Genomic DNA, 23,828 nt, shown 5'->3' on the forward strand with positions numbered 1-23,828 from the left:
GTTTCTCCCCCCACCTTCCGTCCCATCTCTCACTCACATTGTGGAATGTGTTACTTTGTGTTGTTGCTGCCTGCTCCTGTCTTCCCCACATCGTCACATTTCATTGTTGTGTTGACCGCGCCCACCATTACAGATTACAGAGGTAAGGTAACCTACCCCTGTTGGGACTAGGGTGTTCTTATGAAGCTGAGACTTGAAAGGATTACTTATAAAGAAATGTCCCTTAACTTGAGTGGAATAAATTTCATTAGTGCAGTTTATTATGCCAATTTCATTTGGGGCTAAACCTTGAAATGAGGGCGTGATGGGAAGGGATTTTGTTAAGGAAATTTGACCATGTTATTTCCTATGGGACATTTAACAATTGGTAAGCCTTATTCTAATGAATGAATCCAGAGTTGGCTTTAGATAGCTTTTTTAGGGGGCAGTCTTAACTATTTTGCTTCTTTTTCTCCACTCTCTGCTTCGTATTTTAAATTACAATTTTACAATTATAGACACATTATTCAAAGTACCAGAAAAGTACAAAGGGTGATTGTTCTTTGAGAATAAGGTTAGCTTTGACCTTCCTTAACTACCTTTCACCATGCCAACTTTCGTTCTCACGATTACATCTGATGGGTTGTCAAATTGCATGCCATTGATACTTTTAAACTCCACTTCATGTAGTGTATGGAGTTCCCCATCCATTTGCACAGTTGGTGGAGGAACTCTAACTTGTTGGTCTAATCTGTTGCATGCAGCTGTCATCTGAGGTGTTGACACACTGACTCTCACTGGTTTCATAGTCTTGTCCCTTTCTCATCATGTTAGTTGGAATAGCGTTAATGATTTGAGTTGATTTCTGGTATGTTAAGTAACATCTTATTGATTCTTAAACAGTGAACTTTTTCTGATGGGCCAACTCTGGTGTACTATGCCCCAAGTAGTTTCTCAGCTAGACCCAACACTTGGCAGCCACTGGGCTAGGCTGAGCACAGGTTTTATCCTAAACAGTAGTAGATTATACGTTGGTCTTACTCCCCAACGTTTATCTTGGAAGTGTGAGGAAGTACTGCTGTGATGGCTAATGGTCTGACGTGTGTTTAGTTCCATGATAAAATCGAGCCCATGTTGGAGACTCTGGAGAATCTTTCCTCTCGCCTGCGTATGCCACCACTGATCCCTGCTGAAGTAGACAAGATCAGGGAATGCATCAGTGACAACAAGAGTGCAACGGTGGAGCTGGAGAAGCTGCAGCCGTCCTTCGAGGCCCTGAAGCGCCGTGGAGAAGAGCTCATTGGGCGATCTCAGGGAGCCGACAAGGATCTGGCTGCAAAAGGTGCTTGATTAATCTTTTTTTTTTTTTTTTTTTAATCGATGCAATAAATTCTGGATTTCCCATTGTGGCTCAGGGGAAACAAATCTGACTGGTATCCATGAGGATACAGGTTTAATCCCTGGCCTTGCTCAGTGGGTTAAGGATCTGGTATTGCCGTGAGCTGTAGTTTAGGTCACAGATGCTGCTCAGATCTGGCATGGCTATGGTTTTGGCATAGGCCAGCAGCTACAGCTCCAACTTAACCCCTAGCCTGGAAACATCCATATGCTGCAGGCGTAGCCCTAAAAAGACCAAAAAAAAAAAAAAGAATAAATTCTAGGCTCTGGTTACCTCCAGCATCCCACCAAATGTATTTCACTGATTGCAAAGGCAGTACCCAAGTAATGAGAATTCCAGGAAATCATTTAGAATTCAGAACACATCTCCCCATTGAAACAAGGTTACAATTGGTAGTTAGATTCCCAGGCCAGAAAACAAATGCTCCTTTACCCCCCTAATATGAGTAAACTGCAGCACCCATAGTGGGTAGAACATAACTACCTTTTGTAACACTCTCCATTGGGAAACATAGCAGGTTCAACCCAGAACACTGGAAATAGAGTCCTCATCTCAGCCCCTTTTGTAAGTGAGGGGTTTTATGTCTTAGCAGTACTTTTATAACAGATGATCACTCATTTCTAGATTACCTCTGTGATCGCTTTATTTGAGAGACCCACATAAGTGGAAAATGAGAATATGAAGATAATAATAAAGCTAAGGTGGAAAACTATGTTTCAGTTATAAATTTTTAGAGCTTTTTTAAGTATTATTTCTGTGAAAATGTGAGGATTAAATGTAATTTTTAATGAGGCTGATTTCAAGTCCTTAGAGAAGTCCCGTTCGCTCTTCTTTACCCCCTCAGAAATCCAAGACAAGTTGGATCAAATGGTGTTCTTCTGGGAGGACATCAAAGCTCGGGCTGAAGAGCGAGAAATTAAATTCCTTGATGTCCTTGAGCTAGCGGAGAAGTTCTGGTATGACATGGCAGCTCTCCTGACCACCATCAGAGACACCCAGGACATTGTCCACGACTTGGAAAGCCCCGGCATTGACCCATCCATCATCAAGCAGCAGGTCGAAGCTGCTGAGGTAAGAAAGAAGCAAAACCCTGTGTTCATCCTCTAGAAAAGCACTTTGTCCAAGTGTGTTGTGTTATCTGTTTAGCCAGACTGCGTGCCTTAAGAGTTCAATTTCTTTTAAGTAGCCTTTTTACACTTTAAAAAAAAAAAAAAAAAAAAGGCAGCTGGTCATCATGGTAGATTTATTTTAATGTACAAGTTTTGCCACTTGTATAAAGTATGTACAGCCCCCACCAGCTGTGATATAGAGCAGATCCATCACCCAAAAGTAATTCTGTTATCAGTTTTAAATTTAGCAATTCAGATTAGTAGAATGTGCTTTAAAAATCCAGTTTTGGAGTTCCTGTTGTGGTGCAGTAGAAACAAATCCAGCTAGTATTCATGAGGATGCGTGTTCCATCCCTGCCCTCGCTCAGTGGGTCTGAGAGCCAGTGTTGCCATGAGCTGTGGTGTAGGTCATAGATGTGGATCTGATTCTGAGTTGCTGTGGCTGTGGTGTAGGCCAGCAGCTGTAGCTCCAATTCAACCCCTTGCCTGGGAACTTCTATATGCCAAGGATGCAGCCCTGAACCGGGAGGTGGGGGGGGAGCAAAAAAATCCAGTTTTGCTTTCAGAATTTTGTCCTCACTATAATGTACCTTGTTTCTCAAGTAAATTTCTTTAATATAGAGACATAGGAAGTAGAAAAGAAATTAAATTCTGGACTCATCATGCAGAAATAACAACTGTTGCTTTGGCTTAACCTTTTTCTAGTCTTTTTGGGGAGCCCAATTTTTACTAAATGCATGTCTCATCGCCTCTTGTCCATTTTGGGCAAGCCAAGACAGTCTTGGTATTTTAACTATTTTCCATTTCCCCACCCCTGTCATTGCCAGACCATGCACCAGTTTTTAGGATCTGGCACAGAACTGACTTTCTTTAAGATTATATAGCCTGGTATTCCTGTTATGCTCATCTCTCAGCTCTTAAATTTGTGACTTGTGGAGTTCCCGTGGTGGCGCAGTGGTTAACGAATCCGACTAGGAACCATGAGGTTGCGGGTTTGGTCCCTGCCCTTGCTCAGTGGGTTAACGATCCGGCATTGCCGTGAGCTGTGGTGTAGGTTGCAGACATGGCTCGGATCCAGCGTTGCTGTGGCTCTGGCGTAGGCCGGTGGCTACAGCTCCGATTCGACCCCTAGCCTGGGAATCTCCTTATGTCATGGGAGCGGCCCAAAAAATAGCTAAAAAGACAAAAAAAAAATTGTGACTTGTATTATCTTATCCATGTTGAGACATACTTCTCTTAATAGACTCCTGATGGTAGATTGTAATCTCCTTGGACCTTTGGTAAATTATTAAAGCTCATTGCACCTTTCTCAAGACTGTTTTATATATTTATTATTAATGTATAAATATATGTATATGAGAAAAATAACCAGAAGCTTCATGAGTGAAGTATTAAGAACATCAAAAGACTTCAGTGGAGTTCCCACTGTAACACAGCTGGTTAAGGATCCAGCATTGTCTCTCCAACAGCGTGGGTTCAGTGCCCAGCATAGTGGGTTAAAGATCTGATGTTCCTGCAAGTGTGGCGTAGGTCACAGCTGTAGCTTGGATTCGATCTCTGGCCCAGGAATTTCCATGTGCTGTAGGTGTGGCCACGGGAAAAAAAAAAAAAGGCTTTAATGAAATTGACAGTTCTGTTCAACATCTGCTATTGATGGGGATATGGATTACATTTGCAAAGTTTAGGAAGTTCTGTTCTGCTTTCTGTTTTGGCTTATGTTCTCTTCATTTACATGCAGACTATTAAGGAAGAGACAGATGGTCTGCATGAGGAGCTGGAGTTTATTCGAATCCTTGGAGCAGATTTGATTTTTGCCTGTGGAGAAACTGAGAAGCCAGAAGTGAAGAAGAGCATTGATGAGGTGTGGAGAAACGGACAGGGGCTTCAGACGGGGATGTTAGTGGGCTCGCTCTAAGAGTGGTGTTAGTTGGAGAATGTGATTGACTCTTTTCCCCCTAGATGAATAATGCCTGGGAGAACTTAAACAAAACATGGAGAGAGAGGCTGGAAAAGCTCGAGGATGCCATGCAAGCTGCTGTGCAGTATCAGGACACTCTTCAGGTGAGAGGCCACGAGGTGACCACCACGGAAATATAGGTTCTGTGGTCTCTTTGTCATTATCTGAATCCAGCATAAGAATGGGTCACCTTCACAGGACTACAGCATTCCCAAACTTAAGACATTGCTGCTCCTGTATTGCCAGCCAAAGTTTTCCACTTCCAGTGCTAGAAGTTCCAACGTTGGAATTTCTGCTCTGCTTGCCATGTTTTTCATCATGTTCTCATAATATTTATCCTCACAGTGGCTATACAGTGAGGCTGGCCTGGCTGTCAAAGTCGTTGCTTTAGGAGGTTCCAAACCCAGGTTATCTTGAAGCACAGCTTGGCACAGGACCCAGGGCACACCCTGACCTTGCTAGCTAGCCATGAAAATATAACTTTTTTTTCATATTTAGTTTTTCCAGATTGTAGTTTATTTTGGACAGTATTCATCTCTGCTTGTATTAGCAGAGATCATGCTAATGGTCTCCGGAGTCCTCGTGTGTTTGTTTTTGACTGTTTATTTGTATTTTTATTTTAGGCTATGTTCGACTGGCTAGATAACACTGTGATTAAACTCTGCACAATGCCCCCTGTCGGCACTGACCTCAACACTGTTAAAGATCAGTTAAATGAAATGAAGGTTTGTACCTGGGAGTGGTTTTTGAAGAAGGGTTGCTTCTCTTTAGTTTTTAAAGACTTGGCTTGATGTTAACATTCAGTATGTCGTTGCCAGGAATTCAAAGTGGAAGTTTACCAGCAGCAAATTGAGATGGAGAAACTCAATCACCAGGGTGAACTGATGTTAAAGAAAGCTACCGATGAAACGGACAGAGACATTATACGAGAACCCTTGACGGAACTCAAACACCTCTGGGAGAACCTGGGTGAGAAAATTGCTCACAGACAGGTAAGGCACGTGGGAGGGGACATGAGTGGACTACTGTCTGCCGTTTTCTCATTTCCTAACAAGCGTTCCCTTTATTTCATTTTCTGAGTAGCATAAGCTGGAAGGTGCTCTCTTGGCCCTTGGCCAGTTCCAGCATGCCTTAGAGGAGCTAATGAGTTGGCTGACTCACACTGAAGAGTTGCTAGATGCTCAGAGACCGATAAGCGGAGACCCAAAAGTCATTGAAGTTGAGCTCGCAAAGCACCACGTAAGTATTTTCATTTTTCATCTCTAAGCCTATAGGTTTGAGACCAGGTACTGCCACCCAAAGTGTTTTGGTGGTGTGCACACCTTAGGGAACCAGGCTTAATGATATCTCTAAAGATAAATTATGTTGCCCAACATCTCTTAGGTTCTAAAAAATGATGTTTTGGCCCATCAAGCCACGGTGGAAACAGTCAATAAAGCTGGCAATGAGCTTCTTGAATCTAGCGCTGGAGATGATGCCAGCAGCTTAAGGAGCCGTTTGGAAACAATGAACCAGTGCTGGGAGTCAGTATTACAAAAAACAGAGGAGCGGGAGCAGCAGCTTCAGTCGACACTGCAGCAGGTACATGCACGGTCCAAGATGGGTAGAGCTACGCACATGGCATTTTCGGAAGAAAGCCTGTCTTAAGTCAACGAAAGGACAGTGGTTTAGGGTAGAACCCCCTCTGCATTGAGAGAAGGTCATTTCTGTGCTGGAACTTGTCTGGAAAGAACAGCTTTTGGTTGGGTTGTTCTTTTTGGATTAGTTTGTCTTCTCTCTCTTTTGTGTGTGTGTGTGTTTGTTTGTTTGTTTTTAGGGCCACACCCATGGCATTTGTATGGAAGTTCCCAGCCTAGGGGTCAAATTGGAGCAGGAGGTGCCGGCCTTTGCTGCAACCACAGCAATAGCCACATCAGATCTGAGCCACATCTATGACCTACACTACAACTTACAGCACTGAGTGAGGGCAGGGATCAAACCTGCGTCCTCATGGATACTAGTCAGGTTCTTTACCATTGAGCCACAGCAGGAATTCCCTTTTTGAATTAGTTGGTAGCCTGGTCCCTTTGTCTGCTATTCAAAGTTAGTAGATCTTTGTTGTAACAAACCTTGGTCACCGTTTCAGTTATTTCTTGGATCAGGTCAGGTCCTTCCAGATCCATACTCAAAGTGCCTTAGTCAGTCAGTTCATCAGGTTATATCAGATACCTGTATCTTACAGCGAGGTCTGAAGGATTTTGCTTGATTCTAAAAATATGTAAATATATTGGCCCCCTGCACATCCAGCACCAGAACAACCCTGCCTGAGAGCAGCCCAAAGTTCCTCCCTCAAGAGATTCCTCATATGGTCTTTAGAAAGTTTACCATTGAAATTGACTACTGACTTTCCCCGATGTCTTTTCTCAAAAGGCCCAGGGTTTCCACAGTGAAATTGAAGATTTCCTCTTGGAACTGACTAGAATGGAGACCCAACTTTCAGCATCCAAGCCTACAGGAGGACTTCCAGAAACTGCTAGGGAACAGCTTGATACACACATGGTAATAGCTTTCTTGAAATTGAGCGTGAGCATCCCTTAATCATAGCTCCTTTCTGAATCCACAGAGATACGTGTATCTGGGAGTCAACCAGGTAGTACATTTTCACTGACAATTGAGTACTTGGGGATTGCTGCTCTGTACAGGCTTTTAACACCCTACAATAGGCAGCAGTAACGACAGGGAAGAGTCGACCAGAAATACATTGGTGAGCTGGTAAATTTCTAGTTAATTGGATTCACTGCACAGGAATATTGATTTGACGGTGAGAGCATCAAGATGACAAATACATAATAAAACAGATGTCGTATTTAAGAAAAGGACTACTTAGGAAGGATTTAAGGAAATCCAGTAGAAACTGACAGTATTTCAATAAAGGCAATGTAATTTCTAGGCAAATCCCTCAGGAAAAGAGGAAATAAATTTTTGATCCTTAAAAAAATTCTGGTAACAAAATTATTTTTATGTTAGGGAGGAGTGGTGGGTTTCATTCCGTAATTGTTCAGTAGTTGAATTGAATCCATAAGAAAGAATTTTCATCAAAACGAGACCTAAATCTGTGTATGGGTGTCTTTCAGGAAATTGGCATTATTGATGTCGTTCTTGCCTTTTCTTATAGGAACTCTATTCCCAGCTCAAAGCCAAGGAGGAGACTTACAATCAGCTACTGGACAAGGGCAGGCTGATGCTTCTCAGCCGCGATGATTCTGGGTCTGGCTCAAAGACAGAACAGAGCGTGGCACTCTTGGAACAGAAGTGGCATGTGGTCAGCAGTAAGATGGAAGAAAGAAAGGTATCACTGCAAAATTCAGAGTTAGTGTAGTTGGTTTAGTGATTGCATGCAGTTATCATCTAGTTTCTATAGCAGATTTTGTTAAGACCCCCTTATATTGTAAGAGAAGCTAGCAAAACCAATATCCTCAGAATTGGCTTTGTGCTAATCGAGCCATCTTCTTGCCATTTCATTTCTTTTTTCCATCCATGTCAAGCTGCATTGATGCTACTAGTTTCTGCCAGTACTTGCTCTTACAATACTGCATTCCCTTTCTGCATCTACCAGTTAAAGCATTACTGCCTGTAACTGCTCAGTGATGGACTGTATATTCCATATTAATTACTGATTTGTGTTCCTACTTAAAAACGGGTTTTGTGGTAGTTGGTGACTTGGGAGGTTGGGAACAGCACACAGGGTGTATCACTAATAATTCCTTTCTAGTGTAAGTGCAATATAAAAATTTACTAAAACTCAGAAGTAGAAAACTGTATGGCTTCTTCCTACTCTTCCTCAAAAATCAAATTCTCTTTAAAAGAAAAGTAATCAGAGATCAAGGCATTTACCCCAAAACATTGCTTTTTTTTAATGAGCACAGAGTTTCTGTACTAGGTAGATAAAACGTAAAATACGTGGTCAAATCCATTGGCTACATCCATTGAACAGATAGATGCTAGTCGTGCATGTACCAGGCACTATGCTAGGCGTACACTGGAAGCAGTAAAGGCATGAACGGTGTCATCATGAACTTTTAATGGGCAGAAGGAAATAAACCACATACTCATAAAAATGTTGAGAGGAGCATTAATTTGATAGAATTCTTCTAGTGTGGGATCTGGTAACTTTGTTATACAAAGAATGGGCAGAGGGCCTGAGAGTATGGCTGTGTTCTAATTCTTTGATGAGGCTCCTCTATAATTCCTGCCGAATGGAGAACTAAGACTAATTAAAGAAATCGAGGGAGATTCTGACACGTAATCAGAAAGTTTCTAGAGAGTTTTCCCAGCAGTGGAGCAGGTTGCTTCGAGAAATACAGTTTTGGCCCTTGAACAACTGGGTTTCAATTGTGCAGGTCCACTTATTTGCAGTATTTTTTTTTTCCCAGTAAATTTGTCTGCAGTATTACACAATCCCCACTTGGTTGAATCTTGGGATTCAGGACAGTGGATACGGTGGCCTGACTGTAAAGTTACACATGGATTTTCAGCTTCCTGGAGGATCGACTCTTGTAACCCCATGTTATTCAAGGGTCAGCTGAACTTGATTGAGCAAGGGCTAGCTAGCTGTCAAGTACAGTTATTTCTGATTTTGCAAGAACATTGCATTTCAGGACCACTAAAATCATTTAAGTGTGTGTGGTGCTCTCTTAAAGAATATGTAGATAAAATGATGTGGAAAGATTTTCTGCCATCTAGTAACTTGCAGTATATTCTTAGCATTTCTATAATAGATTTGAGGTAGATTTATTTTTTCTACTTGATTTGTTTAGATTGAGTCTGTAGGTTTTTGTAACATTCATTATGATTAGGTTAAAAGTAACCTGAAAACACCAAAAGGAAAGTAAAAAGCTATGAACGTTTTTAGTATACGTATAGGGTTTCTTTCTGTGAATATTTTGCATATATTCGTTTTGAACAACCTGTTGTTACTCTGCTTTGCCTGCCTGGTGGATGGGCCAGGGGCAGAGGTCTCGGGACGGAGCTTATAGACTCTGGAGTTGGGATGTACCCATAGAGAGTAGTATGCACCCTGACTGAGCCATTGCTTTTTTGCCATTCTGATGTAGCACTTTTTCAGGTGCCATGTTTTCTGAAAACGTATTTAGAGAGCACTGCAGTGAACACCATCCTCACAGAGATGTGCTTTTCATTTAGCTGTTTTCATGCCACTCAAAGGACATTAAAGAAAATCAAGACTTTGCCAAAGCAGGTCACCACGGAAGAGTCTGTTCACTTACGTTTACTGAATGGCTTGAATGGCTTTATTCCTATTCTTGAGTGTCTCTGGAAGTGGGGAATGGCAGAGAAAGCCACTTATGAGCTGCAGCCTGTGCTCTTTCCTTTTCCCTGCACAGTCGTTTCAGTTTCAGACACCAACATTAAAATCTCCCCTTCTTTGCAAACAAGGCATGTTTAGGGGTTGATTAAATGAGGCTTCCTTTTTGGAAGTCATTTCATTTGGTGTACAATTCATGCCTTTGTCCTTGAAGCTACAATTCCTGAATTTGGCACTTTTCTTTTGCGTGTGTGTGTGTGTTTTACTTAAAATTTAGTCAAAGCTGGAAGAAGCCCTCAACCTGGCAACAGAATTCCAGAATTCCCTGCAAGAATTTATCAACTGGCTCACTCTGGCAGAGCAGAGTTTAAACATCGCCTGTCCTCCTAGCCTGATTCTAAACACAGTCCTTTCCCAGATAGAGGAGCACAAGGTAACAATGGCATTACAATGTCGTCTTCTTTTTGAAAGTACCCATTGAATGAGATGCTCCTCTATCTTATCTCCAGTTTAAAAAGAGTAATATTTTCCCCTCAGGTGTTTGCTAATGAAGTAAATGCTCATCGAGACCAGATTATTGAGCTGGATCAAACCGGGAATCAGTTAAAGTTCCTTAGCCAAAAACAGGATGTTGTTCTGATCAAAAATTTGTTGGTTAGCGTCCAGTCTCGATGGGAGAAGGTTGTCCAGCGATCTATTGAAAGAGGACGCTCCCTGGATGATGCCCGAAAGCGGGCAAAGCAAGTAAGTTGTAAAAGAAAGATACTGGTGTGCTGAACCATCCGGGTCACAGTTGTTGGCTCACGTAAAAGTGCCATGTTGTGTGCACGTTCGTTCCTGTTACAACTTATTTCTTATGTAATTTTAGTTCCATGAAGCTTGGAAAAAACTGATTGACTGGCTAGAAGATGCAGAGAGTCACCTGGACTCAGAACTGGAGATATCCAACGACCCAGACAAAATCAAACTTCAGCTCTCCAAGCATAAGGTGTGCGGTTCACTACTCTCAGCTCCTGAGCTTGGTGTTCACAGAGGATTGTCACTTGCTGAAAATGCCAGAACTGGTCAAAAGAAAACTAATGGGCTAATGTTAAACGGTCAAGATCAGAAAGCCATGCTTCCATTTTGTATCTAGACAGTGTCTAACCATGACCCCTGCTCATTTGCGTAAGAGTTCAAACAAAGTGGTTGTGGGAGTAGCCAGCGAAAACTGTGGCTTTTCGAAGTAGTCATCCATTGGTGTATGCGGCACAAGCAAAACCTTATAAATTTCTTCAGGGTTAGCTGTTAATTCATTTTAGTTCAAGAAATATTGACATTCATACCATATCTGGATACCCACCAGAAAACTCGGTGTCATCTAACTTTTGGCTTTTTTTTTTTCTTCTTCTTCTTCTTTTCTGGAAACAGGAGTTCCAGAAAACTCTTGGTGGCAAGCAGCCAGTGTATGATACCACAATTCGAACGGGTAGAGCCTTGAAAGAAAAGACCTTGCTTCCTGATGACACTCAGAAACTTGACAACTTACTGGGTGAAGTCAGAGACAAATGGGATACTGTTTGTGGCAAGTCTGTGGAGAGGTGGGCATGGTGTCCCCTCTGTGTGTCTGTATGTTATCTCAGAAGTAACCAAGGATGGTGACAGGATTCTATAGAATGGTCATAAAGCCAGTACATCAGTAACAGGTTTTGTGGCACCTTGCTGTCTCCAGTTAATTCAGTGAGAGTTCTGAAATAATTTGAATAGACTATATAAAAATTATCTTACTTTCAACTTGAACCTTACTGTGTCACAAAGAGAGAAACCTAGAAAGTCAAGCCAAAAGGAAGAGACGACCTGTAACTCTCTATGTTAATCACCGGTTTGTAATGCCAGTAGCCGTCTCACCGAGTGTCTCTTGTGTTGGAAGCTGGACAAAGGCTCTGATGTATTATCTCATTTAACCGTTGTGAGGATCACTATATCCTCGTAACATCTGAGGTTTGGGGACTGTTCTCCCTCTTTTACACATGAAGAAACAGTCATAGGAGTTCCCACCATGGCTTAGCAGAAACAAATCTGTTGAGGATCCATGAGGACGCAGGTTCAATCTCAGGCCTCGCTCAGTGGGTTAAGGATCTGGCGTTGCCGTGAGGTGTGGTGTAGGTCACAGACGCAGCTTGGATCTGGTGTTGCTGAGGCTGTGGCGGTTAGAACGGTAGCTGCAGCTACGATTCGACCCTGAGCTTGGGAATCTCCATGTGCTCTGGTTGCAGCCCTAAAAAGACACAAATAGAAAGAAAGAAACAGTCATAAAGAGGTTTCTTATTACCTCCCTTACACTCACTCAGCTCCTAAGCACCAGAGCTGGCAATTTGGTTCTAAGAGTTGTACGTTTATCCATTTCTACCGATTATGCTATGGAAGCATTATGCCATCTCTGTATTATTTGTACTCCCAATTTTTCAAATGAGGTGACTAAGGTTTATGGAGGTAAAGAGACGACCCAGAGTCTCACAGTTGGAGGGGAGCTAGGAGTTGAACTCCTGGCTCCAGACCATTAACAGAACCATCACCCACTGCTGGAGTGTATAATGTAAATGGAACAGACCTCAGGCCGTCGGGCAGGTCCGGCTGGATACAACTGCACTCAAAGGTGCCAGAAGGGCACCTGTCACCTGCATAAGGCATGATCTTTCCAAGAGAGTGGTTTGAGTTTAAAATGTCTCAACATCTTAGTCACTCCTTACAGTATTTCTAACACGGCGGTCCCTCCTTATATCAAGTTCAAGCAGTGTTCCCTTTCAAAGAATAGTGAGCAGTTCATAAAAGAATCCCTGTAAACAGTGATGTTTGTGTGCTTTTCTCAGGCAGCACAAGCTGGAGGAGGCCCTGCTGTTTTCAGGCCAGTTCATGGATGCTCTGCAGGCCCTGGTCGACTGGTTGTACAAGGTGGAGCCACAGCTGGCTGAGGACCAGCCAGTGCACGGGGACCTGGACCTTGTCATGAACCTCATGGATGCCCACAAGGTAGGGGCAAGATCCGGGCTGTGCGGAGGGCAGAGCCGTTGGGTCCTTCACTGTGTGCGTGCTGCCCTGCTAGGGCTCTCCTTGAAAGAAGGTCTCAAAGAGCCTGTGTCTCTGCTTGTCAAGAGAGGCGGCTCCTTGCTCTGTGTGTGTGTAAACACACTGTTGCCAGGATTCTGCATCAGTCACAAAGAATTTACCAAAATTGGTTGGATTCAGATTTGCCAATGTGTAAAACATCACTTGAGGCTCCCGCCACTTCCTGCTTGTATCTCTCAGTTGAGTAAAAATGAATTCAAATTCAGGAGCCCCTCAAGATAGCCATTTCCACTTGATTCCTAAAATGGAAGCTTGTTAAGCTACTTCTGAACTGTGCACCCCAACATTTAGGGTAACCTACTCCTGTACATGAGCTGCATAACGTCGTCTTGCTTCAGCACAAAGTATTCAGCTTTACCTTGAAGTTACACCAAATTCTTATTATGTGTATGGCAGATGGGCTCCTAACAGCCACAATTCTGGAAATGTTAATGTAGAGTAATTCCCATTTCACAGATGAGGAGAGTGGGACTCTGGTTAGCACTTAACCAGTCACGCCTCTCCTGTTCAGAGCCACGTCCTGGGGGGGCTTCTTTCTTACTTGTCACCCTGCCTCCCTCTGTGCATGAGAGACGTGCGGTTGGAACCCACGACTTCTTTTTCTCTGGTTTTCCTGCCTGGGTCAAACCATTCATAAGACAAACCAGTTCTTGTGTTTTCTTTTCCAGGTTTTCCAGAAGGAGCTGGGAAAGCGCACAGGAACCGTTCAGGTCCTAAAGCGGTCAGGCCGGGAGCTGATTGAGAACAGTCGCGATGACACCACGTGGGTGAAAGGGCAGCTCCAGGAACTGAGCACTCGCTGGGACACCGTGTGCAAACTCTCCGTCTCCAAACAGAGCCGGCTTGAGCAGGCCTTGAAGCAGGTCAGAGCCTTTGTGGCCAGCCCGAGGGGTGCCCCTGAACAGCCACCCTCTTCTCTTTATCAGATCAGCTCCAGCCAGTCCTGTAAAGAACACAACGACATGTTCTAAATGTTCTTTGAGACTTAAACCAAAGTTTATATTAGGGAAATAATGGATTCAGTTGGTTTTCAAAGTTAATGTCTTTACACAAAAGATGATTTTGTGGCATAGAGCCTTCGAGTGCCCGCAACATGCTAATGATTCAGGCCAGACCCCTCCGGCCACCCCTGTGCCCAGAGGGAGGCTCAGTCTCTTGTGCTTGGTTATTTCAGGCAGAAGAGTTTCGGGACACAATCCACATGCTGTTGGAGTGGCTTTCTGAAGCCGAGCAAACACTGCGCTTTCGGGGAGCACTTCCTGATGACACAGAGGCCCTGCAGTCTCTCATCGACACCCATAAGGTAATCCAGTCCCAGGGTGCAGGGACACTTGTCACCCACACGGTGTGGGCAGCCCTGCCACGAGCAGAAAGGAACCTTTTCTTAGAAACTTTAGATCTCATGTGAAAAGGAACAAAGCAAGAGTGGGCCCAGCTTACTGGTTTAGCAGGACTGAGAGGGAAGTGACTGGTGGGTTTTGTGACCCCTTAAGGACTACTCAGTCTTGTGGTTTTTTACAAAAATAGTACATGCTGGTTTTAAACAAGTCAGACAGCTGTGTTACTTAGAGGGAAACATGGGCTGTTCCACCTTTGCGCCCCACCTGCACACGCCTTGTGTGACTTTCCTTAGTTGCCAGTTCCAGGCCCCCATCTGCACCCCCGGAACTGCTTACCAAGCTGCAGAATATAATGCAGCACCTGGGGCCTCCGTGTGACTGCATAACGAGGTGGGAAATGCTTCCTTTTTAATTTTTGTGTTTCCCACTAAGAGTTTTTTTGGGGGTGGGGGGTGCACTCGTGACACATGGCAGTTCCTTGAGGAAGGGATTGAACCTGAGCCGCAGTTGCACCCTGTGCCACAGCTGTGGCAGTGCTGAAACTTTAAGTCACACTGCATGGGAACTTCCTCCCGCTAAGGGATTTTAATCCGGGTTTTGTCATCGAATTGTGTTGTAGTTATTTTTAAAATACTATAGGGAGTTCTTGTGCAGCGGTAATGAATCTGACTAATATCCATGAGGATTTGGGTTCAGTCCCTGGCCTCGCTCAGTGGGTTGGGGATCCAGCATTGCTATGAGCTGTCGTGTAGGTCGCAGACACGGCTCAGATCTGGCATCACTGTGGCTGTGGTGTAGGCCCAGCAGCTGTAGCTCCATTTTGACCCCTGGCCTAGGAACTTCCATGTGCTGTGAGTGTGGCCCTAAAAAGAGAAAAAAAAAAAAATAGTGTTTTGTAGCTGTTCCTATATTCATTCAAAACAACACTGTTAACACATGGAAATGAATATAAACAGGAATTTATGAAAAGAGGGAAAGAAGCTAATTCAGATCAGGAAATGGATCGTGCCTCTGTGTCTCTAATCCTTATCATCCATGCAGAGAAACTCATTCTTGTGTAAATCCCTCACTTTCCCATACCTTTTAGAACTGGCAAGAAAATGCCAAAGACCCCTAAATACAGGCTTTTAGAGATCCATGTCAACATAGGGAGTCAGAAAGCACTGAAGTTGTTTTCCCCTCTCAGTGTAAACTAAGAATACTGCTAGAGAGGATTGAAGTTTTTGGTCGCAAATCTTGCTTAGGAATTTATGAAGAAAGTGGAAGAGAAGCGAGTGGATGTTACCAGCGCAGTGGCCATGGGAGAGGTGATCCTGGCCGTCTGCCACCCTGACTGCATCACTACCATCAAACACTGGATCACCATCATCCGAGCTCGCTTCGAGGAGGTGGGTTCCTAGTTCTAGAGGAAGACTGCACAGGCCCTGTCAGATGGGTTTATAGCAGTCAAGTACCGCAGAGCTTCCCCCAGCCCCCTTAGAGGGACTCATGCACTCCCTATGGATACCTCAGCAAGAACTAAGTTAACAGTTTAGTAGGGATAGTTTTCTTGGTGATGTGCAGATCTGGAAGTCTGTGCTGGTGCATCCAGTGCCCCGTTGTGTCTTCTCCCTCCTTCCAGAGAAGGTCTGTGTCTGATGTCACAGGCCGCCTTTGCTTTCAGGAGCACTGATTTCTTATTCCAGCTCTGTCTCCAAGAGTAAGAGTGAAGCCTCTTGACTGCTTGGGTGGTCTTTCCCCTCAAAAGTCATTGTTAGGATCACATAAAAAGGGCTTTGACCACTTGGAGATGTGCGGGACTGAGGGCTGATGCTGATGGTTTCCCTCCCGCCAGGTCCTGACATGGGCCAAACAGCACCAGCAGCGTCTGGAAGCCGCCCTGTCAGAACTGGTGGCCAATGCCGAGCTCTTGGAAGAACTTCTGGCGTGGATCCAGTGGGCCGAGACTACCCTCATTCAGCGGGATCAGGAGCCCATCCCTCAGAACATTGACCGAGTTAAAGCCCTTATCGCTGAGCATCAGGTAACCCCGCAGCGTCGTGGGTTCGTGTGGCTCCTGCGTGGCCCGGGAGCCCATTGCCTATAACCTGTGCGTCTGTGTTTTATTGGCTGCTGAGCATCTTTTAAGACTTAGCAGCTTAAAACACACTTACTGTCTCACAGTTTCCATGGGCTGGGTGTCTGGGCAGGCGTTAGCTGGGTCCCCATCTAGGGAGTTACCAGGCTGAAATCGAGGTATCGGTCAACACTGCAGTCACCTCCAGGCACTTCTGGGTTGTGGGTGCAGCTCATTTCATTACAGTGTAGGCCCAAGGTCTCCCTTTTTTCCCTGACTCTCAGCTCCTAGAGGCCACCCTTGGGTCTTAGCTACACAGCACTCTCACAGTTTCTGTCTTCTGGCAGCTTCTGTCTTCAAAGCCTGCAGGAGGCCCTCCATCCTGCCCTGACAGATCTTCTATAATAAAATATAAGCCTGGGAATGACCGCCTGTCCTTTTCCCGGGGGAGATTACAGAGGACACGTACACTGGAAGTCTTGGCCCAGCTTAGAAATGTGCCTGCCACGTCCTGTTTTTATCGATTTGCCTCTGAGCAAGATCTCATTACCCCTGGATTCAGGAAGATCTCTTATGTGAACCCAGAGATGGGCCAGATAATACATCAAACTAAACTGAATGGAAGAAACCTTAGTTGAGCTATCTTCACGATATATTTATCCTTAGGAGACAGATGAGGCTTTTAACCATATGATTTATATTGAATACAGGCATGGATCTTGCTTAGTTATACTGTGGATATAAGGTTTTTTTAGTGTGTATAATTAGTACGCATAGTGGGAACTATGTGTACCCCCCCTTCCCAATGAGTTTACCTCCACTGACCCCTTCTCTCCTGAGAGGTTATCTCCTTCCATCAAGGCCAGTCCCTCTCCCTCTGTCACTGTGGCTCCCCCTTGTGCCTTCACACTCCCTTGCCTTGTGTTCCCCCCATCTCTGGCCCTTCCTTCTTGGTCTTAGCTGATTCCTCCTCTTCTCTCCACTTGTTAATATTATTGTTCCCCGAAGCTCCGTTCTTGCCCCTCTCCTTGCACCGCTGAGGTTGTGTCTGGTCTGACCTCCAGCCAGCACCCGTACACCAAGGACCTCTACCTCTCCTGCCTCAGCTGCTGCACCGTCGTCTCCTGAAATCCAGACGTGCAGGAGGCCAGCAGCAGCTCTCAAACTCGGCTCCTCCTTGCCCCGACCCCACCGCTCCTTCCACACCTGCCTCCTCCCTCCTCATCCACCCAGTCACCCAGCACAGAAGCCTTTCATGTGTGTCCTGATCTCCTCCTCTTTCTGTGTCCCTTACAGTGAGCCAGTCATCAGGTCTTCTCTGTCCTACTTTCAGGACACCTCTTGGCTCCTTTTCTCCTGCCCTGGCACAGCCCCTCGCCATGTTTTGCCTCAGTTGCTGCAGTGGTTTCCTGACTCGCACCCCACGCCATGACCTGCCTCCTGCACTGAGGCCAGAACGATAGCTCTAAGGCAGAGACCTGATCATGTCTCTTCGCAGGATCACAAGACTTCGGTTGCCCACCCTACCCCCCATTGCTCTTGAAATAAAGTCCCAATCCCTTAGCCTGGCACAAGCACAAGGGCTTTCTGGGTCTTTCTTATGCCTGCCTCTCCAGCCCTCCCCCTGCTTCTGCTCTGCTTCCTCAGCTTGGCCAGCAAGTAGAAGGGCCCTGGCTCGCTCCACTGTCAGATTTCCCTGGGAGCGCCCTGCAGCACATCCCTCAGCACAGCTCTTGGCTCCTTTTCTCCTGCCCTGACACCAGCCTCTAAGCAGCCTTCCTCACCACCTGGGGCTGTGGGTACCCATCCTAGGCCTGCCTTTGGGGCCCTGGGTGCCGCTTATTGCCCTAACTGCCTGATTTCCTCACTGCACTGCGAGCTCCTGGGAGTCAGAGGCGTGTCTTATTCCTTCAGGTGTCTCGCTTGGCTGTGTTCATTGCAGGAGTCGGGGGGCATTGTACAGAGGCATCTCCAGTTGGTCCACCTGTCAGGGGCTTGGGCCTTGTTAGTAAGAAGTTGCCTGGTTCCATCTTAGTCCAAGAAAACTCTTAAACTGTTTTTCTTGTTTAATAGACGTTTATGGAGGAGATGACTTGCAAACAGCCTGACGTGGACCGGGTCACCAAGACGTACAAAAGGAAAATCATAGAGCCGGCCCATGCCCCTTTCATGGAGAAGTCCCGTGGTGGCAGCCGTAAGTTTCAGCCTGCTGTGTAGGATGTTTCTTCCTTCCTGCTCATTGAGGATGGCACATCCCAAGTGCCCTGCAGAAGTTTCTTTACTATTTTCAAAAACCATGTTGGATGTGAACAAAAATCTTCTTTTGAAACTCACTTTTCTTACACTGACAGACAGTAACTAGACTCAGTTTTCCAGATTGATATGAAACTTTGGAGTCGTTAGGCACATTCTGTTGCAGTGGCCTTTCCATTGTTTGGTTGTCAGTGCTGACTGTTTACATTTGGTCTGCACTGATTTCATCATAAAATGAATCTGCTCCTCTAGAACCATCGACAGTTCCTCGGATCACTAAAGTAGGACAGAGTTGATTGACGATATGAGCCAGGTCCCTGTCAGCTGGGGAAGAACATCCGTAGCCTGGAGAGCAGTGTGCTTCCAGGGCTAAGTGCTGCCAGGTCCCAGGTTTCTGGCTGGATATTATAAAGCTCTCCTAGGTTGATACAGATGGCAGCTTCTCCTTATGAACCGATGAAGCAAGCTTTTCTAATCTCATGGTTATTTTTCTTTTTAGGAAAGTCCTTGAGTCAGCCCACACCTCCTCCCATGCCAATCCTTTCACAATCTGAAGCAAAAAATCCACGGATCAACCAGCTCTCTGCCCGCTGGCAGCAGGTGTGGCTCTTGGCACTAGAGCGGCAGCGGAAGCTGAACGATGCCCTGGACCGGCTGGAGGAGGTAAGGCCCCTTACCCCCCCACCCCAAGTAGGCTTCCCCTCAGGGCAGGGATTTGTGTCAAGACAGCCCTTCTGAGGCCCCTTGAACATGACCTGTGTGCCTTGACCTACTTCTTCAGAAGGAGGAACAGACCAGTATAGGTCAGTACTCTGTCCTTCAGGCCCTTGGGAGAAAAGACAGGTGTGAGGAAACCAATAGAGCAGGCTTGGTGCCCGGTGGTGGGGAGAAGGCAGCCAGCCAGTCCAGGAGGGGTCCAGCCTAGGGTGTGACTCTCCTCAGCGCCTAGCTGTGGTTGAGAATCAGAAGCATAATTATTGCCAGGTATGGAGTTGATCACAAAAATGACCATTATTGAGCCCTTTATGTAAAAATATAAGCTACCCAACTATGAAATGAGTGATTTCTCATAGTCCTATTACTCAGATACTCTTTAGTAGGTTATGAGAAACAAATTTATTTGAAGTATCATTAACCAGTCTAAAAATACAGTACTTCACTTCCTAGTTTCTAAAACAAACCTCTAATATCTTTTATATTTTTTTTATTTGTGCGTATCAAAGCAGCTATGCCCAGAAGTGAGTGTTCTGTGTTTTTTGTTGTTATTTCTGTAGATCAGTTGAGTTTTAAGCATATTTGGTTTTGGCTTTTTATTTTTTCCCCATTCCTTCCAACTCTGGAGTTTGAAAGACCAGGGGGAAAACTGCTGCACTGTTGAAGTCATTCTGAGTCTGTGTCACTGACATAGTCCAAGTAGCTCACCATCGCCTTGCCCACCGCACTGGCCTGCTGCTGACTCTCAGGGCCACATGCTTCACATGGCAGTGGGGCGGGCAGTTAGCTCCCTGTGGTACCATCCCAAAGAAACGTGCTTGGGTGCAGGACTGGATCCTTGATGCTTCCAGCTGGAACTCACCCTGTCTCAGAGGATGGGGGATAAACATGAGCTCCTGAGAACATAGGCCTCTGTGTGGTCATAGTTCCTTTCAATATCCCCTCAGTGAGGAGTGCTGAGGACTTCTCTTCTGGGACAGAATCCGTGCCCTTATATCTAAGGGGACGATCCTTTGAAAAATTGCCAAGGAAAGCAAAGCTGGCTCCACCCTTTCTTGTTCTGCGTGCTCCGTACTCTCCATGGTGGTTGTTCAGTTACTGTTTCTCCCGCTGCTCCATTATACCACAGCTTGTGTAAACAATCATGGCTTTGTTAGGTGAAGGAGCCACAGTGCTCCTTCACAAAAGAGGCAACACACAGGTATCATCGTTGGTCCCCTTCCAAAGGCCCGCATGGCTTTGCTGGATGTCTGAAAGTTTGGAATGCTGCAGGCAGGTGTGAGGGCCCAACAGTGGGTCTTGTTGACACCTCTGGTTTCTGTCTAGTTGAAGGAATTTGCCAACTTTGACTTTGATGTCTGGAGGAAAAAGTATATGCGTTGGATGAATCACAAGAAGTCTCGGGTGATGGATTTCTTCCGGCGAATTGACAAGGACCAGGATGGAAAGATAACACGTCAGGAGTTTATTGATGGCATCCTAGCATCCAGTGAGTCCAGTCATAATTCCAGGCACTGGTCATACCTGGATTCTTTGCACTTATTCTGTAGAAGCAGGCTCTATTCTGCCTAGATAGTTTTTCTGAAGTTAGAGCTATAGTCTTAGGGAAGAAGTAATGTATCTACGTACTAAAAGAGTTCTGTTGTTTTGATGGAGAGAACATTTTGCTGGGAATAAAAAAAGCAAGTCTGGTTTGACACATTATGGCAAGCAAAACACATTCAAGGCATAGAAAAGGAGCTGATAACTTTTGTGATTAACAAGGTTCTAAGTACCACCATACCTTGGAGATAGTGCAGGTTCAGTTGCAGACCACCACAATAAAGCAAATGTTGCGATAAGGTGAGCCATTAGAATTTTTTGCTTTCTCCATGCATATGAAAATTACATTTATACTACACTGTAATCTATTAAGTATGCAATAGCATTATATCTTTAAAACAATGTAGATATCTTAGTTTAAAAATGCTGACCATCACCTGAGCCTTCAGCAAGTCATAATCCTTTTGGAATAGTCACAGCAAAGATCATTGATCACAGATCACCATAACAAATACAATAATGAAAAAGTTTGAAATAGTGCAAGAATAACCACAATGTGACACAGAAGCACAGAGTGAGCAAATGCTGTTGAAAAAAATGGTGCCAGTGGACTTCCTTGACACAGGGTTGCCACAAACTTTGTTTAAAAAAAATTGGTAAATAAAAGGCAGTATCTGTGAAGTACAATAAAACAAGCTATGCCTGTAAAGCGTTTAAAAGTAAGTTTTTCATAATATCAGGGTTTTTAAATTTTGAAAATTTAAAAATCATAATATCAGTTTTTCATTAGTAATTCTTTTTTTCTTCCAGTTTTATTGAGATGTAAATGGCATAAAACACTGTATAAGGTTAAGCGTAATGATTTGAACATTATCTCATAGGTACCAAATCAAAGAAATAGAAAAAAACTTTTTTTTATCTTATTGGAGTACAGTTGATTTTCAGTGTCGTGTTAGTTTCAGGTGTACCGCAAAGTGAATCAGTCATACATGTATATATAGCCATTCTTTTTCAGATTCTTTTCCATATAGGTTATTACAGAATATTGAGTAGATTGTCCTGTGCTATACAGTAAGTCCTTGTTAATTATCTATTTAATTATATAATAGTATGAAATACTACTTTTTCTTAAGGTGAGAACTCTTAGGATTTACTCTCTCAACAGCTTTTCTTATATTACATACAGCAGTATTAATTATATTTATCATGTTGTACCTTACATCCCTCATAATGCCCGTTTCTGACACCTCTCTAACAGCTTACAAAATGTATGGTTTAATTTATTTTTAGCTGAAGGAATAAGTGGGGCACAGAGTAGTTAAGTGACTTGCCAAGACCACAAAGCACATGTCCCAGCCATGCTGCTTCACATGGTAGCCCAGGAAGGCCTGTCTGGAGGGAATATTTGAGCTGAGACCTAGGTGGTGATAAGGATCCAGCCATGTCAACCAGTATTTCAGGGCAGAGAGAGAGGCAGAGGAACCTGTACACAGTGCTGAGGTGGGGATGAACTTGCTTGTTCCAGGAATGGAAACATTAACATGGCTGGAGTGTCATGACCTCAAAGGTGTAAGGAGTGAAGTTGGAAGGGTAGGAAGCATCCATTAATGTGGGGCTTTATTGGCCTTTGTGAAGGGACCAGATCTTATTCTAGAGACAGTACAGCCATCAGAGGTTTCTGAGTTGGTATAGTCCCATTTGCATTTTAATGAGCCACTCTGGCTATTGTAAATATCCACACTTCCTTTGGAAAACAATTGTCAGAACCCAAGACAGTAATCTAAACACAGAAAAACTTCATCCTGTTAATTCCAAATTCTTACTCATCTGAAGTAATCTAAATATATGCAACAATAGTGGAGTGGATAAGTAAATTCGGAAACGGGGTGGTAGGTCTATGGTTTTAAATTGCATTCAGGGTGGATGACTCTATAAGCGAAAATGCCAAAAACTGAGCATGCTCTATGTATTACATTTTGGGGTAATATTTATCCTTTATAATATTTTGTATTTTCTAAGTTTTCTAAAGTAGGCATTGTTTTTCAGAAAAAAAATTGACATACCTTTTTTTTTTTTTCCCTGCATTTTAGGGTCCTACCTGTGGCACATGGAGGTTCCCAGCCTAGGGGGTCGAATCTACAACTACAGCTGCTGGCCTACATCACAGCCACAACAATGCGGGATCCCAGCAGCATTTGTAACCTACACCACAGCTCACAGCAGTGGGAGTCCAGGGATTGAAGCCACATCCTCATGGATCCTAGTCAGGATCTTTAACTGCTGAGCCACTACAGGAACTCCAAGACATACATTTTTTTTTAAGTATTTATATAACCCCTATCCAACCAAGTAAGCCTTCTTAGTTAAGTTTCCAAAATGTGATTAATTTTCTCCAGAGTTCCCTACTACCAAGTTAGAGATGACTGCTGTCGCTGACATTTTTGACCGTGACGGGGATGGTTACATTGATTACTATGAATTTGTGGCTGCTCTCCATCCCAATAAGGATGCTTATCGACCAACAACCGACGCAGATAAAATTGAAGATGAGGTAGGGGAAGTAATTGTATTACTCTGAGTACATTTTGACCATAGGTTTCTATTTTCCTGAATGTGGTTGAGTGCGGTCACCCTATCAGCCCTTCGGCGTGTCTGTTGGGAGTAGGGAGGTGGGCTTCTGTTTGGGGATCCCCTTTTGCATGGCATTGCCCCCGGGAATATCTAGGGCACCGTGCTGCATAGAACAGACTCGTCTCTCAGTCCTGAGATCCTCCTTCAGGCTCCAGGAGAGCGTTTCATATGGAACAATAAAGGATGAAACATAAAGTAATGTTTAAGATGGGGTTTACCTACCAAACTTGCTGTGTAATTAAGAATGGCGTCATCTTGAAAATTGTATCAGAATGAAAAGTGCAATTTTATAAGTAGCACATAGAGTTGACCCTGGGATGGGAGAGGCAGTGGGCCTGGTCTTGGGAGTGGCTGGAGCACCCCAGAGCTGAATTCTGGGAACTCTTGGGCTCCTCGGTTGAAATTCACATCAGCTCATTGTTTGCTTTATGAGTCAGTTGA

The 23,828-nt window shown here is 44.4% G+C and overlaps 1 protein-coding gene across 19 annotated transcripts in view; it reads left to right on the forward strand.

The window, feature by feature from the left end:
* Nucleotides 1-23,828, forward strand: part of MACF1 (microtubule actin crosslinking factor 1) — a 334,551-nt gene that overhangs the window by 292,860 nt on the left and 17,863 nt on the right. For 8 of the 19 annotated variants that reach the window (XM_047793434.1, XM_047793440.1, XM_047793437.1 and 5 more), the window contains 24 exons: nt 134-142; nt 1,090-1,321; nt 2,223-2,449; nt 4,226-4,348; nt 4,447-4,548; nt 5,068-5,169; nt 5,263-5,436; nt 5,528-5,683; nt 5,828-6,025; nt 6,854-6,982; nt 7,599-7,772; nt 10,024-10,179; nt 10,284-10,490; nt 10,615-10,734; nt 11,157-11,326; nt 12,596-12,755; nt 13,520-13,714; nt 14,026-14,154; nt 15,436-15,579; nt 16,026-16,214; nt 18,321-18,441; nt 19,000-19,163; nt 20,541-20,703; nt 23,153-23,307. In XM_047793434.1, coding sequence (XP_047649390.1) covers nt 134-142; nt 1,090-1,321; nt 2,223-2,449; nt 4,226-4,348; nt 4,447-4,548; nt 5,068-5,169; nt 5,263-5,436; nt 5,528-5,683; nt 5,828-6,025; nt 6,854-6,982; nt 7,599-7,772; nt 10,024-10,179; nt 10,284-10,490; nt 10,615-10,734; nt 11,157-11,326; nt 12,596-12,755; nt 13,520-13,714; nt 14,026-14,154; nt 15,436-15,579; nt 16,026-16,214; nt 18,321-18,441; nt 19,000-19,163; nt 20,541-20,703; nt 23,153-23,307 — 3,699 coding nt within the window. Of the gene's footprint in view, nt 1-133; nt 143-1,089; nt 1,322-2,222; nt 2,450-4,225; nt 4,349-4,446; nt 4,549-5,067; nt 5,170-5,262; nt 5,437-5,527; nt 5,684-5,827; nt 6,026-6,853; nt 6,983-7,598; nt 7,773-10,023; nt 10,180-10,283; nt 10,491-10,614; nt 10,735-11,156; nt 11,327-12,595; nt 12,756-13,519; nt 13,715-14,025; nt 14,155-15,435; nt 15,580-16,025; nt 16,215-18,320; nt 18,442-18,999; nt 19,164-19,723; nt 19,739-20,540; nt 20,704-23,152; nt 23,308-23,828 lie in introns of all 19 variants that reach the window. The other 11 variants (XM_047793443.1, XM_047793433.1, XM_047793438.1 and 8 more) reach the window with 3 other exon arrangements.

Source organism: Phacochoerus africanus, chromosome 8 (assembly GCF_016906955.1).
Source record: "Phacochoerus africanus isolate WHEZ1 chromosome 8, ROS_Pafr_v1, whole genome shotgun sequence".
Taxonomy (NCBI): domain Eukaryota; kingdom Metazoa; phylum Chordata; class Mammalia; order Artiodactyla; family Suidae; genus Phacochoerus; species Phacochoerus africanus.